This window comes from Helianthus annuus, chromosome 16, assembly GCF_002127325.2.
Source record: "Helianthus annuus cultivar XRQ/B chromosome 16, HanXRQr2.0-SUNRISE, whole genome shotgun sequence".
Lineage (NCBI taxonomy): Eukaryota > Viridiplantae > Streptophyta > Magnoliopsida > Asterales > Asteraceae > Helianthus > Helianthus annuus.
This window is the reverse complement of record NC_035448.2, coordinates 137,920,613-137,933,803: the sequence shown is the minus strand read 5'-3', so window position 1 is coordinate 137,933,803 and position 13,191 is coordinate 137,920,613. Positions and strand designations below refer to the sequence as shown.

The window sequence follows — 13,191 nt, the reverse complement described above, 5'->3', positions numbered from 1 at the left end:
CTGAAATGAACTCAACCCTATATATATATATATATATATATTATTAATAAAAATAATTCGAGCGAAACCGAGCGATCGGCGAGCGAGCGGTCCTTTGCTTTTGCTTGGATTGAATTGAATCGAACCGATCTGAGCGACTCATTTACAAACTGAGCGGGAATCGAGCGATCATTTTTCAAGTGATCATCGAGCGATCCTCAATCTCGAGCAGTTTGGACAGCATAGTATGTGTGGTGTGGTGAGCCCATAAATAAATGAGCCAAACTCTGCATAAAGGTCCCACTTGATTTTTCGCCATGGAAGAAGAAAACGAAGCTCAAATTTCTAATCTATCAACTGTTGCAACCGAAGAAACAGAAGATCAAACATTGATCTTTCTTGATTCTCTCGATGATTATCTCATCTTGATTCAAACATTATCTTCCACTCTTCGCCAGGTACTCTTCCATTTCTTTAACCGACTCAAGCTCTCCAAATATTGTCTACTTTTCTTTATTTCTTTCAGTTTATCATTTCATATGATCTGCTTGATTTTGTTAATTAAAGCTGAATTTGTACATGTAGTTCATCGCCCCCATTCATAGAAGAATCCTTTTTTATTTGTAAATTTGAACAGTAGCAGATAGAATTAGGGTTTAATTAGATTTATCAGTAAAGAAGATGAGTAATTCCAATTAAAACATAGCTGATCTGTCATTAGGGTTCATGATGTTTAAGTACACGTTTACAGTAATTCTCCATGGTTGATTGCTATTACAATTAAAGATTTGTGATGTTATTTGAGCAAATTAACCGCCATAACCGATAACCGAACCATAACCGAAACCGAACCGATTTTAACGATGGTTATGGTTATGAAGTTTTGCTTAACCGACCAATCGGTTATGGTTACGGTTATGAATTTTTGGTTAACCGATATAACCAAAACCGAACCAAACTTATAATGTTAAGTTTATATAATGGATTTATGTTTTACCATAACTATGTAAAGGTTTTTTCTACCGTCCCACATCGAAGGCTTAAGTATTTTTTTTTAATTTTTTTTTGTTGAAAATTACTTTATTAAAAGGGATTCCACATCCATAGTTTAATAAAAAGTGTAGTCTTGGTTTATTATTTTTGAACTTTAGCTCAAAGTTAGTTTTAGTTGAAGTTTTGGGTTAATAACCGATATTAACCAAAACCGAACCAAACTGACCCATGCACACCCCTACTTTGAGAAGGATTTTGTTACAAGTGGCGTCTGTGGTTATATATGTGCGCTTGAATCACAAGTATTTGCCTCTTTTTTTTGTGACAATTGTCATGTCTGTGTTTGTACAAAGTGGATTGATGCTTGTGTTTTAATGATATGATATTCAGGGATGGCTGGAGTTGGCAAGCGCACGCCATTCAATGGGTGCTTCACGCGTAAACACTGCTTTGCTTAGCCTAAAACACCGTTCTGCCGCCACAAAAGTGGAACTAGATTATCACGACAATGGTACTTTCTTCAAAAGCTGAATATAAATAGTTAATTTCTGAAGTATGATTACAAAATTCTAATATCTTATTAAGACTATAATGAAAAAATTGATTTAGGAGGTTTTATGCGTTAAAAATACACTTTAGACAGCTTCCGGCCCATTTGACTGTTACTCGTTTTAGTTAGCAATTAATTATTTATTCACCCATTTGACCCGTTAGACATATAACATAACTCACAGACTCACTCCTAACTAAAAGGGCTGAAGTCGCCAGTCTCCACCTCTAGTAAAGTTCAGTTTATGTAAATTATTGATTAATTTTCCATCTGTTTTTTGCTGACTCTACAGCAAAGTCGCCACAGTTCAGTTTATGTAAATGGACATCTACTGATGATAAAAACTCGTCTCCGGAGAAGGAAAAAGTTGAGGAAGACGAGCAGTTAAAAGAAAATATGAGCGGTCTGGAATCTGGTAAACATTTCTCTCTGTAGTATTTTTTTAAATGTCCGATGATATCGTCTTTTTATGCTAACGGGTAAATTCTTAAGGATAACAACTTAAAAGAAAGAGTAAAATGCCATTTTCGTTCCTGAGGTTTGACCATTTTTGCGACTTTCGTCCAAAGGTTTGTTTTTTCGCATCTGGATCCAAAAAGTTTGAAATATTGTCATTTTCATCCAGCTCGTTAACTCCATCCATTTTTCTCCGTTCAGTTAGGGGTATTTCAGTCTTTTTTGTTAACTTAAAGGGCAATTCGGTCCTTTTCACTTTATGTACAAGCATTTAGCATAATGTACAAGTCTTCACTTAAAGGTCAATTCCGTCTTTTTCACTTTATGTACAAAAATACCCCTGACTTAACGGAAAAAAATGGATGGAGTTAACGAGCCGGATGAAAATGGCAAGATTTTAAACCTTTTGGATCCAGATGCAAAAAACCAAACATTTAGACGAAAGTCGTAAAACTGGCCACACCTCAGGGACGAAAAGGGCATTTTAATCTAAAAGAAAACTTATCATGGTTTTTCTGTTTATGCTAAGAAAATGAAGAGAGTTCACTGGAAAGCAGCAAAGGGTCTGAAACTACGGCATCACCGCGTAAAACAGAGAACCTTGTGAGTGGATAAATATGATCCTGAATTTTGTTTCCATCTTCATTTTAAGATATCCCATGAAAACTGCAACAATTGCTTTTTATATAAGTTTTTTTTGGTAAATTACTTACTTGCCCTTTGTTATTGTTACAAAGTGCGGATTACTTAGAGCTAGGTCCCCATGATTTTCCTACCTTGCTAATGTTTTAAGGGGTATTTAAGACATTTGGCTAGCAGTCAATCGTTTCTCTTAAACGATGTCGATAGTCAAGTATTACATTCTTCATGTGAAAAAAGTGAACCAAAATTATAGATTATGATATCTTTGTGCACTTGTATTTTTTCATTTTAATTTTGTTATAATTTTTTATGTATGCGATTCCAGAAAGAACGAGCAAAGATACTCTCAATGTTCGGGACATTGGTTTCTCCAAAGCTTCGGGCTTCTCAACTTTCATTCGAGACAGGTGAAATTTCAACTGCTAAAATCCAAGGACAATGATCTCTGTTCTTGACCTTTTGTTCTTCATATGTTTTGCGTCGTTTTTAATGAACATAAACTATTGTTTTCTTTTTGACGCAGCCCTAGAAACACTAGTAAACATAGCAAATGTGCGTTCATCGATTCTTGAAGCTCATGCTGCGTTAGTTAAGGATACGAAGAACACCAAGGAGTGACAAAGTGTTGAGGTTTTTTTTCTATGTAGAAATTCAGTAATAAAATAGTTGGATCCAACTGCATTCATGTGCAAAGAACAAAATAGATTCACAAAGCTTAGACTTCATATTTTGTTCATTTTTAAGTATGTGTGTCATCTTTGCAAGAATTGTTTGAAATATGAAATACTAGTTTATTTGTTTCAGTTATGAAATTCTCAGCACACCCGTGTTGAATAATTAGTACGTAATACATATATAAAAAGAGGGTCAAGTTATTCTATAAAAGCTCCTAAGTGTAAGATTTATAAAGTGACAAGTGTCCAATAACCTAAAATTATTACTATATTATTATTATTATTATTATTATTATTATTATTATTACTATATATTAATTATTATTACTATATATTAATTAGACAAATTATTATTATTATTATTATTATTATTATTATTATTATTTTATTATTATTATTACTATTATTATTATTATTATTATTACTTTACTATATATTAATTAGACAAATGAAATGAATAGTAATTTAATTATATTTTATTATCTTACTATATTATAAAACATATTATTACTATAATAATATTTCTTATTATTTTCTTTACTTTTCCTTAGTTGGATAAGCTTGGTGTCAACCAATACTGGTATCGAAAATACAGGTACGGTCCGGTTCATTATCGGTACATGAAGGTAAAGATCGGCACCAGCCTGATACAGAAAACGTTAAAAGTTTGAAAATCTTTTAGTTCGGGAAATTCGATACTACTACACGGTACCATTTGCTCATCCCTGATCACGGGTGCCGTAGACACAACAACAAAGGTATCGTAAAACTTTTTCTTTTTGATTTTCTTCAACTTTTAATGATTTCTTTTTTTAGTTTCAAGGGTAGAGATGAGCTCGGTGGCAACCGATACCGAAAATACCGGTTACAGTACCGGGATATGAAGGTAAAAATCGGTAGCGAACCGGTACTAGGAATGCCAAAAGTCGGTATTATTTGCTCATCACTGACCACGAGTTTCATACGAACAACATCATTAACATACAATTTTTTTGGTTGATTTTCTTTCGATTATTTTTTTTACTGTTTTTTACATTTTCTTTTTATTTTTGTTAGTGGTTCTGCGTGCGCAACGCGCTCGTAATGATTTCAAAACACATGTAAACCCAGACTAAATAACAAAAAAAGTTCGCCACAACGCGGCTAGAGTGATAAACCTAGTTTGAATGATTTGAAAATTGAAATCATAACCAAAATGGAAATTATACCATAATAGTTTTTTGGGCCAAACCTCGACTGCCATTCCTAACACCCCACAAAAACTTCTACTTCAACCCATTGCCCACTTCTCTAGTCTAACTCATACTATAACAAAAACTGATTAGTTCCACCTAAAGTAGTCTAATCGGTGCATACCAAACCGGTGATGAGTCCGGTTCCAGTGATCAGTATGAGTTTCTACTTTGCAAAACTATGATTTTATAATATTATCAAACTCACCATAGCAACAAATGCCAAAACCAAACGTCACATCTCATTCCAGTTTGGTCAATCATGTAACATGAACATCTAATACTAACAAAAGAGTCTCCTTAATGCCACTTGGCATTCTCTCATAATAAAGGATTTCACAAAAATGACACATGGCAATTTATTATATTACCTCAATCATAATAATAAATAATAGCAATAATAAGTAAATTAATATAAGGACCATTATCCATATTAATAAATAATTCTAAATAAACATTCTCTCCCTTATAAAAATTTGATATACTATGATGCTTGGGTTAATAAATTATACTATATGATATAGGGATAAAAATATAAAAATTACTTTATCTTAATCGTTTGTTTATTATTATTTATAACAAAACTATTATTATTTTTCTATTAATATTAATATCTTCAATTTAATTATTTATGCATTATTATATTAACTTTATTTGGTAATATAACTCCTCATTAAGATTAACCACATATATTTCTAAAACCAAATGATTTAAAATATTAATTATTGATAAAAATGGTAAAGTTACAAATAAAACTTCAAATCTAATTTAACTTTTAATATAGAATTTCAATTATTGTCACGTGTCACTCTCGCTTTTAACCTTACAATTTAAACTTACATTTTATTTCAAAATATTTTTTTAATCCTTATCCTTACTAATATAATAAATTTAACTTAAATATGTTAATAACCATATTAGGATGCACTGTTTAATTAATATTACTAGATAAATACAATATATTCTATTAAATATTATCGTAAAAGAATACAATAATTAGATCTTTTTACTAAACCATCCTTATATAAATACTAATCGAAAAAACACAATAATTATATTATACTATTATTACACTTTTTTAACTATGCGATGAGGATTATATAGAAGTATGATTTACATTTTTTATATTTTAGGTGTGTAATATATAGGTTTGTAATACTTGTAAACTAAAATGTTATTCAATCTAAGTTTTTTTTTTTTTATATTTAATCCGTGTAATACACGGGTTTATAAACTAGTATAATATATACATCACAAACGTAACTCCTTTTTTTATTATATATATATAGACTGAGAAAATAAGTGACAAACTCCTTTTTTACACACCCTCTTACTCCTAATGATTATACATTTTCCATACTAGTCACAACTCACAAACAGGCAAAATGTAGATAAACCGAAGCTTGTTAATTACCATCCTGCACCTATTTTAGTTCCTTTATTTCCGCCATACAACCGAAAGAGGCTAAACGACGATATGCCCGTGATAATGACCATCATCAACCATGCAACCGCAGAACACGCTATCCCTTCTCCACTTCGGTTACAGAATTTCCCATACATATCGCACACCTTCATCCATTGCAGCTCCGGTTCTGCGAATTTAGCAAATATGGCCGATTGTAGAGCAGCCCCGAGTGCAGCTAACATCACGTAAGCCATAAGCTGAAATATCCAGGATCACAAAATCATTATTTTTTTTTAGATTTAAAAATAGTTTTACCATTTTGTTATGTACATTTTCTTTTCCAGATATATGGCATAGAATTATTAAGATACAGTTTTAAGTTTTCAAATATTAAAAAAATAGACCTATATAATTTTAAGTTTTTAATGTTTTTAAATGATATGTTTAATATAAAAATGGTTTTAGTTTTAAAAATTAAGTTTTCCATTTTACTTTTCTTGGAATTAATTTGTTTTCTTTATATCACACGATTATGGGAATTTTGCGTTGACTTGGTACAATGGGCGCAAAATTTTCAAACTTCTACGTGTTATTGAATTATTATTTTTTTTGGTAAAAAATGTCAAGTTGTTGATATTCTTGATCAAAGTGGCTGTTTTCATAATTTTTCCTTCTATTTATTAGGGTTATTAAACCTTAATCATTAAAATTCACCTCTTGGTTGTTCAAGTTCAACAAGTATAACTAAATCTATGTCACAAGAAAATCTAAAAGATTTTTACATCTAGAGTACCATTCATGCTTTTATTTAAAAAGTGGTCATTCTCCTTCCTTTTTTTACCTATAGGGTAAAATTCATGTTTTAATTATAAAAACTGTGTTTTCCTCTCTAAAATTTTCATTCCTTTTCTAAAAAAAGCTTTCAACGTCTTAGAGGTGCGACTCATGTTTTTTCGACGTCTTAGAGGTACGACTCATGTTTTTTGACGTCTTAGAGGTGCGACTCATGTTTTTTTTAAAAAAAAATATTTACTCGGTACATTCCGACGACCAGATGAAGGGTGGTGGGCCCCGCTTGGTTCCGCCATCATTGCACTGCCTTATAATAATGTTAAAAACAATTACCATTCCAACTACCGGTGGACTATATGTCAGATCACCAGCACGTATTAAGTACCAATATAAATGAGTAGAATAAATACACCACGGAGGTAGATATATCAAAGTCTATCAATGTGCTCTAATGTCTCACATGAAAACATTCAATTCTCAACAGAGGTTGGTGATGTGAGGAAGGAAAGGTGGGTGGGTAAGTATATATATAGTTCATGCATGACACAACTCATAATGCACAAGGTACACCATGCCATTAGAGATGCACATGCATAGAAATAAAACTAATTACATACCATATCACCAGAGATAATGACCTTTTGGCCTAGTGACATCAGGTGTTTATTTCCTCCAAAGCAAAATGGATTAAAGTCCCAAGTGGGCAATAACTCAATAAGTATTAAGTAGATGTTAAAAGGTGTATTGTGTTTGCCGTTAAAAAAAATACCTGATCACCGGAAAAAATTAGCCAAGCCAAGGGCTTGCTCAAGACCACACTTCCCCTAACCACACTCAACCCACATCTCAACACTTGCACCAGTGAGTAGGCTGCCGCCATCGCGCTAACCACCACCAAAAACCTACAACAAATCAAAAGGTTAACACTAAATCTTAAAACTACAAAACTGTCTGGTGATGTAATTAGAATTTTTTAGTCAGGGTGTCATCTTCTTGACTTCTTTTCTCTACCCGTTACATCTAGAGAATCCAACTCATGTTTTTATTAAAAAAAAAAACAGAATTTATACATACAAATTCAATAAATTCCGGTGATTCGAGTCAGCAAACCCTCTTAACCCTGATTCCACCTCTAATGTCAAAAAAAGGGAAATTAAACAAGAAAATTCAAAAAAGACTTACACAAGGGCTTTCATGTCTGTAAATTTGGCTTTTTTCTGGATGGTAAAGATTTCTTGGACTTGTGAATTAGTAGCAACAAGAAGAGCCGAAACAAGAGCTAGAACACAAACAACAGACCTTAAAATCAACTCGGCAAGCCTCACTTTCCGACCAACATCCTTCACATCGGTACCAATATGATAAACTGGAACATTCCCAGGACTAACACCAACACCCAAGTAACTCATTTTGGTGACCACTAGTACGTTGGTTATACAATATATGTGCTTATGTCACAACAAGTTTGGAGGTGGTGGAGAAGAAGATGACAAGTGTCAAGAAAAAAAGTAAAAATTCTCAAGGACGTATGGGATCGAGAGAGCAAAAGGTACGTACACCCAAGGTCTCATCTATAAATGCTCAACCAACCACATGCATTTACCATATTCTATATATAGTTGTTTATATTTCTTTTCTGTTACATCTCCTTTTCATATTATAACATTTTATAATATAAGATGCTATGCAACATAAGGGTGTATAATTTAATGAAAAACCAATTCTAAATACAAAATTTACAAGATTCAGATGTGTAGTTGTGGGTACCGCTTGATAAATATAGTAACATTGTGTAAGAGAGAAATATACGTTTTTTTGAACGGCGACTTTCTATAACAGGCGATAGATATCGCACCCCTCACATCGGCAGGCCAACCACCCTACTCTGGCCAAGACTATGTTGTCTTAATCGGTCCCACGCTTGACGGCTGTCTGTTATTGGGCATAATCATGGGTATTGGGTATACCCATTGGGATTTTCTTGTGTGTGTAGATATATATATATATATATATATATATATATATATATATATATATATATATATATATATATATATATATATATATATATATATATATATATATATATATATATATATATTACGGGGGCTGCTAGAATGAGAACCACCCCGAGTTGTAAGAACCGCGAGAACTACACCCCACGGAGCGCCGTTCGCCATGATTTTTTTTTTTACAAGTAGATGTGTATATTATAAACACAGCCGTAAAAAATCATGGCGAACGGCGCTCCGTGGGGTGTAGTTTTTTACACCACAAGTTTGGTGTTTTTTAATTTTTTTTCTTTTTTCTTTTTTTTTTCACCAAACTTGTGGTGTAAAAAACTACACCCCACGGAGCGCCGTTCGCCATGATTTTTTACGGCTGTGTTTATAATATACACATCTACTTGTAAAAAAAAAATCATGGCGAACGGCGCTCCGTGGGGTGTAGTTCTCGCGGTTCTTACAACTCGAGGTGGTTCTCATTCTAGCGGCTCTATATTACTTTCCTTTATAATTTTATGTTTTAAAAATCTATTTAATATATTAAATTATGATAACTAACATATATACATATCATTATCACCATAATAATATTTGATATATTTAAAAATCTAAATATATTATAATATTAATCTCAAAAAATAATTATATGACACTTGAACTCAATACCTCCCTCATCTTAACGTGCATAAAGGCTTATGTGTCATGTTGTGTGGTTTAGTTTGCTGAGGTGTCATTCTCCACCACCTTACTCTAGGAGGACTGTTTAGGCCAACCAACATGGTTCTCCAATAGCTTCATTTCTCTTCAACCAGCTCTAGGAGGACCGTTTAGGCAACTTAACACGGTTTTCCTAGAGGGCCCCAAACCAGTAGTGCCTACTTAAGCATTTTAGGTGTTTTGCATTTAGAAAGACTGGTTTGGAGGCTGGTTCGGGTGATCCATGGGAGAATTTTGAGCTTTTTTAAGGACTTTCATAGATCGGGCTTGGATTATTAAACCAGTGATTATAGGCTGGTTATCAACTTTAGTTTTTCGGTTTCCACTAGTTTTTAGACCCATTCATGTTAGATTTGATCTTGTGATGTATTTTGGAGCCATGATTGGCTAGATCTATAATGATTGTCTAGATTAAGGTGAATACCGAGACTTGTTGATTGATTATGGGATTTTGGATCTTGTTTTAGCATTTGTTTATGTAAAAATCGAATCTTTTTGGGTTTTTGTTGCAATTTGTCACCATGATTATGTTTGATGTGCATTATTCTATCCACATGTGATCTCGGTTTATTGACTTTGTGTTTTTAGACTATAAATTGGATGTTTTTATCGATAGCTTCGTGTTGATGATTTGATAGGTTGACTAGTCGACTCGACTTAGGATCTAGAAAATGCATTGAGACTGAGAGGAGATAGGTTGTGGGTTTTGTAAGACCCTAACACGTTTTAACCAAAAAGACGCAGCGAGAATACAAACCATAAAATTTCTTTCTTTTTTTATACTTAAAATTGCGCTTTGTGTCCTTATTCTTCAATAAGTACACTCCATGCCCTCTATTACTAAATTTTGCACACTCCAAGTCCTTTACACTAACCACCATCCATTTCATCCGTTAAGTAGGTGCATGTGCCCCTCATATGACGCGCAAAAGAGTCATTTTACACATACCATTATGTGTAATGCAATTGCTTTTGTGTCTATTTTAATTTGTCAAAATTAACATTACAGTGGGTAAATGTGGTTAGACTTTAACCAATTATGGCTGTACATGTTCATACATAATAAATTAGACTTGAACCAACTATTAATTTGGTTGCTGTGCATATACTGGTCAAGTAATGCATAAGGTACTGACACTTTGTTTCTAGAAATATAGCATTTAGATACCCAATTATACAAAAACACACCAGTTGCACATGGCCCTTTGAAAATAAAACATCATATGACAAAGGGACTAGAAAAAAACTAGATGCAAAAGTATCTAACATTGACTTCAATACTATGATGTCTTGACCATGTTGCAAATTCTAACTAGGCCTTGTTCAACCTTATATTCAGCACAACTAGGGACTAAAAAAACATCTTATGCGAAACATATGTGTAACACCTCGAATTTTTGTGTCCAATGATGTGTTAACACGTGTCATTTGTTTACACGTGGCATCTATAATAAATAAAGGACTAATTTTGACAAACCTTGAAAGTATATAAATTCGAGGGTTATAAATGTCAACAAGGGTAAATATACTGTATAGTATCCCTAAATAATGCTTAAACCTTCAAACGAATAAATTATAGATCGTACAAATATAAAACGCGGAAGAAAGTGAGAGATTACAAACTACAGGGGTTAACTGTGTCAACATGTTTAATAATACCTCTGAGTGACCCTTTAACGTTCCAAAGACTTTGTAACGGTATTATACCCTCACTAAAATAATATATATGAATTTCGCGAAGTTTCGATATGAAACGAGAAAGTTACGATCGAATTCGTAGAAGAAGGGTTAAAAGCGTCAACAATGAAAGTTAAGGCTTTCAGAATAATTAAATAAATAAACCGGGGACTTTATAACGCGGGAAAATAACACGAGGCCCCTATCGGTAAATAACCGAGGGCCAAACCGCAAAGTTACCCCTTCAAAACCGAAAGGTCAGGTAAATCATTACGAAAGATTTCGTTATTAATGGCCAGATTCTGTAATCATTACAAAAAGATTTAAAAATCCTGAAATATTAACCTTAGGCGACCCGCGTAAGGTTTAAACATAAGTTGAGGCGGGCCGCGAGCCCCCTCTATTTCGCGTCTGATATTTGATCTTTAGGCGACCCGCATTAAAACACATGGGAACTCCCATGCGGGCCGCGTAAAGTGCCCAGATGCAGAATTATAGTAACTACTTGGCTTTTGGAACTTTTGAACGATCAAACACCAATTAATGGAGCATGGGCACCCTACATTTGACCCATAACACTTAGGGGACATCTACCCATCACCCCTGACCTGTTGTGGTAGTGTAATGATCATAGGAGCTTGTTTTTGGCTATAAATAGCACCTTTGTGTGCATAACCATTCACACAATCAAAACACACAACTACTGATCATTCTAAGTGCTCCCAAGCTTCTCTTCTGCTCTATAATCAAGAAGCAACTTCTGTAAGTCGTTGATAACCATTTTGGTTTCACTTTTCCATAGTTATAGCTCATAAACGCAACCGTCGTAACTAACGGTTGTCATTACAATAACTCGCAAATGATTCAGTCTTATGACGAATCAAAAATGGTTGTGAGTTGGTATTTATGTGGGTATTAAACCTCTAAAATGGTTCCCCCTGATCACCACTCTAACTATGTCAATTATCGAGTCAAACGTGCGGTTAAAAAGTCAACAGAAAGCTATTTTAGCGATTTATGCATAATCTGTAATGTATATGTTATGGAACCTGTTTTGACAATCATAAAATATGATAATAAGTATATAAACTTGTTTGCGCTCGTTTGAATCGATCATTTACTATATTGAACCGGTTCGGAGCCGAAAGTCGCATAAGTTTGACTTTTGCTTTGACTTCAGTTCTGACCCGTTTTAGTGAGGTATAAATATACCTTAGGACTCTCTTAGGACCAGGTCACATGTTGGTATAAACCTCTGTGGTCGGTTCATGAGTTACCCGAGTCTTTTACGTATTTCCGTCATTCGCCTAAAAATTGACCGTAACGGCCTTTTAAAAATTAAAACGGGTATTTCGGACACATGAACGGACCAGAACCTTGCTTATTAAATTATAAGCATGTCCCTAAAGTTTCACGTCAATCCGAGGCCTAGAATGAGAGTTATGCTAAAAGGCGCACTTTTAAGAAAGTTTTGTAATTAACGGCGCAATTAGCATAACGCCCATCTAACCCAAGTTTTCGTCACCAAAACTTTTACCCACTGTGGTAAAATAATATTTTGGGAATTTTAAAGATTTTTAATAATTTTTACCTTGCTCATAACCTGCGGTTATGGCTACGGTTCGGTAAATACCGAATATGCCCTTTTTGGCCAAAACGAGAGTTCTACAAGGTCTTTTGACCCGATTCCAATTACCACTGGTTTTAAATAATAAATAAAGTATTTTAAGCTTTATAAGCTGTTCGGGAAACTCAGATTCCCTGTAGAACTCGAAAATCCCTTTTAAAGTCTTTAAAATGATCGAAAAGCCCCTACGGGGCATAATACTAACTTAAACTCGTTACGGGCATTACGGAAGGTATCCTACTGATACCAAAATACTTTTAAGGCATATTGACTTAGGAAATAAGCGTACGACTCTTATGGTTAACCGTTTCGCCTATTTGCGCACACGGTACGGCTCATGGAACTAGTTTTCGTGCAATAGCCGATATGGGTCAAATTATATTATTTGAACCCCAAAATCCAGAGTATGAACTATAAACCCATATAAAACAAGTCTCT

At 33.7% G+C, this 13,191-nt stretch overlaps 2 protein-coding genes across 3 annotated transcripts; one reads left to right on the top strand and one right to left on the bottom strand.

The window, feature by feature from the left end:
* Positions 1-217: 217 nt before the first annotated feature.
* Positions 218-3,427, top strand: LOC110916436 (coiled-coil domain-containing protein 115). 2 transcript variants are annotated; one of them, XM_022161176.2, is made up of 6 exons: positions 218-437; positions 1,363-1,483; positions 1,815-1,937; positions 2,517-2,581; positions 2,946-3,027; positions 3,144-3,427. In XM_022161176.2, exons 1-6 carry the CDS (start codon positions 297-299, stop codon positions 3,236-3,238), a joined length of 627 nt encoding a protein of 208 aa, XP_022016868.1. In that variant the 5' UTR covers positions 218-296; the 3' UTR covers positions 3,239-3,427. The 2 variants fall into 2 exon arrangements, with proteins under 2 accessions (XP_022016868.1, XP_022016867.1); XM_022161175.2 differs by having other exon boundaries at positions 219-437; positions 2,508-2,581.
* A 2,344-nt stretch (positions 3,428-5,771) lies between these two features.
* On the bottom strand, positions 5,772-8,365 carry LOC110916630 (CASP-like protein 2B1). The gene is made up of 3 exons (XM_022161336.2): positions 7,909-8,365; positions 7,496-7,628; positions 5,772-6,191 (listed from the first exon to the last, which is right to left on the bottom strand). The coding sequence occupies exons 1-3, from the start codon at positions 8,133-8,135 to the stop codon at positions 5,937-5,939; spliced, it is 615 nt and encodes a 204-aa protein (XP_022017028.1). The 5' UTR covers positions 8,136-8,365; the 3' UTR covers positions 5,772-5,936.
* Positions 8,366-13,191: the final 4,826 nt, after the last annotated feature.

Bases quoted from the DNA above. Each gene is read 5' to 3' on its own strand.
- LOC110916630 (XM_022161336.2), bottom strand. From the start codon at position 8,135: ATGAGTTACTTGGGTGTTGGTGTTAGTCCTGGGAATGTTCCAGTTTAT. The intron at 7,629-7,908 runs GTAAGTCTTTTT...GATTTGTTGTAG, and splicing joins ACAGACATGAAAGCCCTTGT to GTTTTTGGTGGTGGTTAGCG. The intron at 6,192-7,495 runs GTATTTTTTTTA...TGGATATTTCAG, and splicing joins TAATTTTTTCCGGTGATCAG to CTTATGGCTTACGTGATGTT.
- LOC110916436 (XM_022161175.2), top strand. From the start codon at position 297: ATGGAAGAAGAAAACGAAGCTCAAATTTCTAATCTATCAACTGTTGCA. The intron at 2,582-2,945 runs GTGAGTGGATAA...ATGCGATTCCAG, and splicing joins CGCGTAAAACAGAGAACCTT to AAAGAACGAGCAAAGATACT. The intron at 3,028-3,143 runs GTGAAATTTCAA...TTTTTGACGCAG, and splicing joins TCAACTTTCATTCGAGACAG to CCCTAGAAACACTAGTAAAC.